The sequence below is a fragment of the Terrapene carolina genome, unplaced genomic scaffold, assembly GCF_002925995.2.
Source record: "Terrapene carolina triunguis isolate 2854851 unplaced genomic scaffold, T_m_triunguis-2.0 Scaffold96, whole genome shotgun sequence".
Taxonomy (NCBI): Eukaryota; Metazoa; Chordata; order Testudines; family Emydidae; genus Terrapene; species Terrapene triunguis.
The window spans coordinates 38,395,906-38,404,745 of record NW_020664447.1 but is presented as its reverse complement, the minus strand read 5'-3'; the positions used below and the strand labels follow the sequence as shown (position 1 = coordinate 38,404,745).

At 39.2% G+C, this 8,840-nt stretch overlaps 1 protein-coding gene across 1 annotated transcript in view; it reads right to left on the bottom strand.

Moving 5' to 3' along the window:
* Window positions 1-8,840, bottom strand: part of RBM25 (RNA binding motif protein 25) — a 26,962-nt gene that overhangs the window by 12,029 nt on the left and 6,093 nt on the right. Inside the window, exons 2-5 of the mRNA XM_026651247.1 lie at window positions 7,117-7,299; window positions 4,869-4,922; window positions 4,543-4,626; window positions 754-1,034 (exon numbers count right to left, since the gene is read on the bottom strand). Coding sequence (XP_026507032.1) covers window positions 754-1,034; window positions 4,543-4,626; window positions 4,869-4,922; window positions 7,117-7,299 — 602 coding nt within the window. The remainder of the gene's footprint in view (window positions 1-753; window positions 1,035-4,542; window positions 4,627-4,868; window positions 4,923-7,116; window positions 7,300-8,840) is intronic.

Genomic DNA, 8,840 nt, shown 5'->3' with positions numbered 1-8,840 from the left:
AAAAAAAAAAAAAAAAAAAAAGAGCGAGAGAGAGAAGTCAGCCTGGACAACTGCCTTAGGTATGAATACTGCCCCTACTCTATTTTTTATATAGGACATTAAAAAAAAAAAAAAAAAGATTACTGCTGGCCTGAAAAGCCTTGTATACAAAGCTTCAATCTTAAATGAATTTAAGGGTATGTTATCACCACCTACTGAGAGATATTCACATTTATCATCTTTCACATTATTTTTAACCCTCTACTGCCCCATAAGCATACCAATTCTGACACTCCGTAATACCTCCATCTGGCTCTACCGCCACAAGACCAGGACCTCAAAAGCATTTAGTCAGTCCCTTAAATTTAGGGTGCAGACTCTGAGTGCCAAGGCTAATATATGTACACCTTCTTGAAACAATCTCTCCCTCTTCACATTTGGCTCACAACCTGCATACAGACTTTGCATCACCATGTTTAGCCACTAGCTTCTTTGCAGTTTAGCTCTGTTCATACTGCCGATTAGTTAGGATGACAGGTTGAGCAATAAGGCTTCACCTTTTGTGGGAACTGTCATATGCTTTGTGTACAAAATAAGTTTTTTTTAAATAATATTTCCCATTTTACATGGACCTATTTTTTTTTTTTACTTAGAAAAAAGACAGCTCTCAATCTTAAGTGAAAAAAAACCCCAATACATTGAACTATATTCACTTGCGTAAGCAGCCTTAGCAAGAACTAGAGTTCTATTTCAGCAACTCAAACTTTTATTTACCTTGATCTGCTTCGATCCTTGTTGCGGTCTGAGCTCCTTTCACGGTCTCTCTCTCGGTCTCGATCCCGGTCTCTGTCTCTGTCTTTAGTCCGGTCACGATCCCTATCCCGCTCTCGTTCACGCTCCCGTTCTTTCTCCTTCTCTCGTTCACGCTCCCGTTCCCTCTCTCTTTCGCGCTCCCTCCTCTCTCGTTCACGCTCCCGTTCCCTCTCTCTTTCTCTCCGTTCTTTTTCAATTTCCTGTCTCTCTTTCTCTTTTTTGCCTTTTTCCTCCTCCAGTTTCTAGAAACCAACAAGAGAACTTTCACAGTTAGTTCCATAATTGCAGGAATCTGATAGTCCCGGCGCAACACGCAAGGCTGGTAATGGAGGTACCAAAACCGCCAGTGATTTAACATTTAATGTATTGAATAGTTTGTTTTGAACTCATAAGTATGAAATCAAAATGCAGCAATCACAAGACTAGATTTCGTGCAAAAGCATAGATCTACACAGACCAGCAATCTCCAACCTTGGGTGGCAGGGTAGGACTGGCCTTGGATTGTTGTATAATGACTGAGCTGCACATACACTGTGCACTCCCAATCATGGTTCACAGCAGAGCCACAGACTCCACAGGTGCAATGAACCACTTGGGTACAAACAAAATGAACTTTTAGCTAACAAAATTCATTCTTCTGAGCTGGACAAACAGAATTCAGCTGATGCCCATTGGGACAGAGTTGTTTCCCCATGGTCTCAGCAGACCAAATCAACCCTATCTGAAAACTTGGGGTAAAGAAATTCATCCATTTGCACATGGGCGCACATGCCTCAACAGTGAGGAGGGAGCTGGACCCCTCCCACTTTGCCCTTCCTAAAGAGCTCTAACTGTTCACTTGTAAAAAGTGAATTCTGCCGAATGGAATCCTCAACTTCCACCCCTACAAGATGGAAAGATTAAAAAAGGTTGGAAATCACTCATTTGAAATATAGAAACTAAAGGGTTATCTGCTACAGTTTTACTAAAATTGTATACAGTTGCAACTTTTCCATTTAAAAACAGTATCTATAACCAGGACTCCTATAAGACAATAGAAAATACATCAATAGAATGATAGATAAATCCATCCTTGGAAGCAATTGTTGTGTGTTAACTTACAGATGCTGTGCTAGGACATGGATCGCCAACACTGGATTAACTTTGCCTATAAGCTATGTTTCTGGGAGGAAGAGCAAGTACACGGTTCACAAAAATACCAAACAACAAAGACAGACCAAGTTTGTCAGCCTGACAGATGCCAGAACCCGACATGGTTTTTACACATACTGAGCAGAAAAAACAGGTTTTATCCCCTTTGGCTCCACGTTTACCACCACTGTAAAGAAATTAAAAACTGAAACAATAAAATGTGCATTTTCTTTTCTTTTCTTTTTTTTCTTTCTTTAAACAATGCATTTAAGACAACTTTAAAAAGCAATCTTACCTGGTAAATATTCTTCTGTCACATGCCCATGGACCAGAGAACTGACAAAGGGTTACAGAAATAAAGCTAATTCACAAGAGATCAATATATCCAGCCACCATACATACCACACTGCATTGATAGTAAAATATAGGCATGCTAGTGTTGGATACATTGAAATCACAAAAGGAAAAAGGGATTAAAAAATGGTAGGAAATGGATATTACAAAAACAAAACTTAAAATTCTACAAAATAGAGGGGTGAAAACTTAGAAACTAAGTGAAATTCTTTTATAGACGTCTTATAATGTAACAAACTAATATGGTAAGATGTTAGACTATGCTATGTCAACTTTCAAAATCAAACTTACCTCAATTTCATATACTTTTAAAGAAAAGTTTATATACTGAAACAGTTGATACTTACAGATTATTTTAGATGTTCCAATAGAAATTTCTTTTGCTGAATTCCTGGATTTTCTCTCAAATACTTGTTCATAGCAAAAATTGTGTCTCAGAGACATTTTTTATCTGTACAAGTTTTGGTCTCTTATGACCCATTTTATAAATTTGGTTCCTTAAATATCTAATAAAAGAATGAATTGGCCTATCTGGTTCATATCAAAACCTCATTTAAATAACTGCTACCAGTGTAAACAAAAGAGTCTGAAGGGATAATGGGATGGAAAAAGCATCATAGATATAATGAAGTAATGAACAGGAAAGGACAGATAGAAGAATCATAAATCTTACCTTGAGCTCTCTTCAGACTCGTCCGTGCTGTAAATGGACGCCCCCTGCAAGGCTGATACCCTGACAGTCTGTGGTTATTGTTTTATAAACTCATATTAAAAACATGCAAAGGTTCACTGTGCTCACTAGCCAGCTGCTATGGATTCAACAGCCCTTTTAAATCATTCCACCCAATATAGGCAATGGCCACTTATTATAATTAAAGTTGATTTTAAAGTTAAGAAATCCAAAATATCCCCCCCAATAAAATAGATCAAAGGCAGTCAAATGCCTGACAGCTTCGGAAACAGTGAAGCATATTTTAATTTTTTTAAACCACGTGATTTGTTTATATTTTGTACCAGTGACTTGACAGGGCCTGGAATTAAACACAACTTTTCTATGTCTCACCATTGACCAGTTTCATATTTAATTACTGAAATTCACCAGAAGATCTCTTCTGGAATTCTTTTCCTTAGGCTTTCATTCCCAAATTGAGTGGAGAGGAAAATGCAGTATTTACATTGCCAGCAGTGTTCCTTTTGCTTTATGTTGATAAAGTTGTGTGAAAAAGTACCACCCAACAACTGCACAAGGTAAAGCTGAATAACAGGGGTACGCTTCACCTTATTGCACCGTCAACCTTTTCATCAATGTCAACTTCAGGTATTCAAAAAAAGTGTTTGCTCAAAACGTGAACACTGGTTAATACTTCAATGGGTCATGGACCACCTCCACTCTTGCTGGGGAAAATTATTACCGCCTTATAAGCTAAACATTGAAATATATTACATGCACAGTTTGCATTTCACTATCCATTTGTACCACCTTCCAAACCAGAAACATTCATAAATGCACTGACATTAACAAACTTCTGTAGGTGGGAACCCTGAAGTGGGATTTGATGTGCACAACATTTCCAAGCCAGTTACCCCTTTGCATATTTTTCTGAGGGGGCATCCATAAATATAATAAAAAACAGAAGCTCATACTTACATCCTATTCCATGTTACTTTCCAAGCTGAGAGTTTCATCTTGCATTAGTCACCATATGATCTCTATCATAATGGTGGGGGTCAATGAATAGATTAGCTTTATGGGAATTTACAATTCTTCCATGCATCTAAATTTTGGTAATTCTGGTAACCACTGACCTATTTTTAAATTTCCCCCACTCAACTTAGAACTATTAAAATAAAAAAGTCAAATTTAAAATTAAGTTTCAGCTCTCCATAAAACGTTTCCTTGGATTACGTTATAACTGCCTACAGAAACACACTCAAGTGTATGTCTTACATTGCAGCCTGTTTAATCTTTAGTTATAAATATATCTAACCTAATGTATGTGTAGAAACTCAAGTTGTGTCTATTCATGATAAAGTGAGAAGACTGCAAAGCAATCAATAGCAACTAAAAGAGTTACAAATGCCAAGGGCCACTTAATGTGGTATGTGTTTTTTGCTGGCTTTTAAATAGCTCTCTCTATATATATATTACACCTCATTATAAACAGTATTTTAAGTGATATTGTATTGGTAAATTTTATAAAAGTGGGTTTTTTTGGATTCTGTAAAAGCCTAATTTTGTATCAAGTGCAAAAACAAGAATACTACCTTGTGTGTGTCTCTGAATTTACTGATCTCTCTTGATATCAGGTCTCTTTTGTCTTCCTCCATTTCTATAGCATTTATATCCTCCTAAAAAACAAGGGGGACAGGAGGAAAAGCATTAAGAGCCATCTGTACATACACAGAAGAACAAGAGAAAAGCTCAAGGTTAGAAGTTTTGTACCAGTCTTGTAAGAGATAAATATACCCCTTCTGTAGTACCAAACCTGACAGTCTGATGTTAATGAGTGAAAAATTAGATGGACAAGAGTCACAAATCTGGCAACTAGCAGTAAACATAGTCATTGTCAAAGCCTACAATGTAAACGAACCTTGGTGATGAGTGGATAAGGTATCAGTGGGGCCACTGGAAATCTGCGGAAAATCTGCGGAAAAATCCACGGAGATTTTTTTTTTTAAAAATAGATTGCACACTACTCTGAAAAACAATGTTTTGTATGTTTGTACTATAAGCAATATTGTATTGCTGTGATCTTATTTTTTTGACTCAACAAAGTTACAGAAGAACCTCGCTAATTCTCCCTTCACTGATCTATTTCTCAGCAAAGATTTAACAGATGTTGTAGTGAGGTCTCATATTAGTAAGACATCACAGAATTACAAAGCGTACTATAGGACATTAGTACACTATAATAATGTCATAAATAAGACTAAACTACACTTGTCAAAATAAGTGATCAATACATTGTGGTGCATAAATCTTGATTTTGTTTGTTTACTCGCTAATTCGCACCATTTAGTCATCTGCAATGGGTCTCCTGGTAGTTAGTGCGAATTAGCGAGGTTCCCCCGTGCTTGAAATTCAAAAACAGATTCCACTCACTCGCCACTCCTCCCACACACCCTCATCTCCCCCACATCATCCATCATTCCTTCATCCAGTGGAACTAGTGAAGGACTCAGCTGCTAACATCAGCAGTTTTCTTCCCATCCCCTTCAGGGGGACAGAAGCCCCAGAACAAGCAGTTTTTTTCCACATGGCATCTTCCCTCCACCTCCCACCCACAGATTCTTCTCTCCCCCTCCTTAAAAGTCAAAGGAGTGATGAACTAGGATCATCTCCCTGCTCCCACCTGCACCCCCACAGGCCAAAGATGGTAGCCTCCAAGATTCTTGTTTCCCTATCCATCAGGGAGAGAAGGCAAAGTGCAATTTCAACCCAACAGCTGCTGTGTCTTTGGCAGAACATATTAATCTGCTCTGCTAGCTCAGACTGGTCTAAAGCTAGATCATGCAGAGACAGCAGAGTTCCAAAAAGTACACTTAGCACTCGGCTCTTGCAAGATTATAGTGGCATGGCAATGTGATAGTATAGTCATCTGTCATTATCCATGACCATAGATAGCCACAGCACAATAAACATTTTACAGTATTTTTTGTTTGCATAATATACAGCCCACAGCATTAGACAATGACTTCATTCTTAGATTCTTATCCAAAAAGTCTTGCCCCAAAGAAAGTGTGAGGAAGGAAATCTAAATTCTCAACTCAGGACTCCTATTCCTCAGGTTATTTTAGACTAAGAATGATGTGGGGATGATATACTCACTCCCAGAGGGAGAGGTGTTGCTTCTTGCACCGCTCTTTCACACCCCATCAGCAGCTGAAGCTGCATTACTGCCTTGGAATAGGAATTATACAGTAGATTTAAGCAAGTAAAAAAATCTCAGTCCAACTAGATTCTGATTTCTTGCAACCTTGGATGGAGGTTGAGAGGTGTCAAGAGCTCATTTTCACATGGTTAGAGACAATTGCAAAAGCAAAGTCTTAGCTTGCTAATTGTAAATTCTTGGTTTTCCCCTCTTCTCCAGAGTTTATTTTAGTACACTGAAAGGATCACCCATAAAGGAGGTTTGCATCAGAACATTTCTGCCAAACACTAGATGTTTTGTGTGTCACAAAGTATAGGAAAGCCAGCTGGCCAAACACAGCCAAACTAAAACATTTTTATAATAATAGTTTTATAGTAAAAATAATAAAATTGTAACATGCCTTTCATCCCTGGAGGATCCCAAAGTGTTTCAAAACTATACATGTATACCACCACTGAAATGCAACCACCTCAGGGGTGTAAAGTAGCAACAACCAGCTGACTCATGGCATGCTATCAAACAGTGGGGAGAAGAGAAATTTTTGGTAAAGGACACCAGAGCAAACCACTACACTTACACAAAGTGTTCTGGGATCTTTAAGTGTCAACACAGAACAGGCAGGATCTTGTTTTTTAAGGTCTCATCTGAAAGACCTATAGACATTCAATAAACTGCACTGAGTTCAACGTATCTACCTCAGAGGGATGAAAGGCTGAGTCAAACCTGCCAAGATTCAAACCTGTAGTTCCAAGAAGTCTAGGTGCTCAGACCCCCTAAACCATCCAGAGGGGATGGCATCTAAAACTGACTAGATTTCAATTTAATACATGAAACTGCTGCTGACATCAACGCTTGTCGATTTGTTTTCTCATCAGAAGTTTTGGGTTAAAGTATTTGCACAGGGTTTGGCCATTATATAAAGGTGAGTTGAAGAAAAATCTGTTTTGTCCAAAATCAAAACACATACGTCCTCCTTCTTTTCCTTTTTCTTCTTCCTGGGGTGAGAGTCAGATTCCTGGGAAGGGGCATTGAGCTCGCTGGAATATTCTCGTATTAATACTTCAATGGCCCCTTTAATTAACTGATCTCTTCTCTTTGTTTCCTCATCCAGTGCTTCGTCATCATCATTTGTAGACTCTGGTCTGGAGTTCTAGGGAAAGTGGCAAATTTAGAGAAATCAGCGAACTGTCACACTAAATCCCACTCATGTGAGAGGAAGAATTTTGTCCCAAATGGTCGTTTTTATTAATAATCCTGCTAGTGCCTCTACAGTGTTTCCCAAAGTTTAAGAACAGCTCTCAACTGCATCCTATTGCTCAGACCTCCTCACACTAGCAGTGCCAGAGAGGGACCGCATTCCAGGGTTTTACAAGTGGAAAAGCTGTAGACTGCAACAGTAGGATTGTGATAAGACTGACAAACAGATCAAGGTCAAGGAAGAGACAGAGAGCAAATGGAGAGTATCAACAGCTGTGGCCCTAATGTTGATCTACCATAGCTTCTGGTCTCTCTCTGTCAGGAACTGTAGACCACTTAGACCTCTTCAGTAGCTCACCTCTAAGCTTTTTTTTTTTTTTTGGAAGCTCACTAGACTATCATACAATAAAAATGTTTTCCTTTTCTAATTAAAATTTAAAGCAGTGAGCTGTGGGGAAAGAGCTATTTTAAAGCAACATTTCAAGAAAAAAAATATCCCTGCCATTCAAGAAGTCTCCTTATTGCTGATCATATATTTATCCTCACTTTTTTCTTCTCCAAGTGGGGAAGCAGGACAAAGGGAAACTCTGGGAAAGAATCTCCTTGCACCAACGTTATGCAGAAGTTTATGAAAAATACTTTGGATAAAGAATATCTTGCCCATTTACTGCCCACCCCACCATTTTGAAAAAAAAAAAAAAAATATGGAATCTCACCTGAGAATCCAGTTGGGTGTCTCATCAAGCGATAGGTGGTGGGTAAAAGGGGGGGTAGGGGGAGGGAGGGAAGAGTCTGATGAAGCAGCAGTTAAGAATGAGGGGGAGGAAGGGTTCAGTTGGAGCTGAAGAGGCTGCCAGGCCAAAGGAGTAGACTGAAAGAGCTAGAAAGCAGTGACAGGGAGTGGAGCTGAAGAGGTCCAGGGAGAAGAGGTGATCACGAAGAGGAGCTAATTAGATCAAAGCGTTGCTTGGTTTATCTCCCTCATATTAGAAATTAAGTGTTGCAATGTATATTAATACAAAATAAAATAAAATAAAAAAATCAAGAAAATGAGTTCTGAGAAGAGCACTGCAACTTTCTGCTCTGAGAGTGGCCCTTGCATGCCAAGGAAGGCATGAAAGGGTTAATAAGGAACTGCAAGCACTTTGATAAACTTTTAATGCATTTACTATAACTCATATTAGTGTTTCAGTGGAGGTAGTATTTCATAACTACTTACATCAATATTCCTCAGCAATTCACATTTCCTTCAGCCACCAATAATGAGAACGTATCAGAGTCTAATTTGTCTACATCAATGTTTCCCAAACTTGGGACGCCACTTGTGTAGGGAAAGCCCCTGGCGGACCAGGCCAGTCTGTTTACCTGCCGCGTCCGCAGGTCTGGCCGATCGCGGCTCCCACTGGCCGCGGTTCGCTGCTCTCGGCCAACGGGAGCTGCTGGAAGTGGCGGCCAGTACGTCCCTCAGCCCACGCCGCTTCCAGCAGCTCCCAT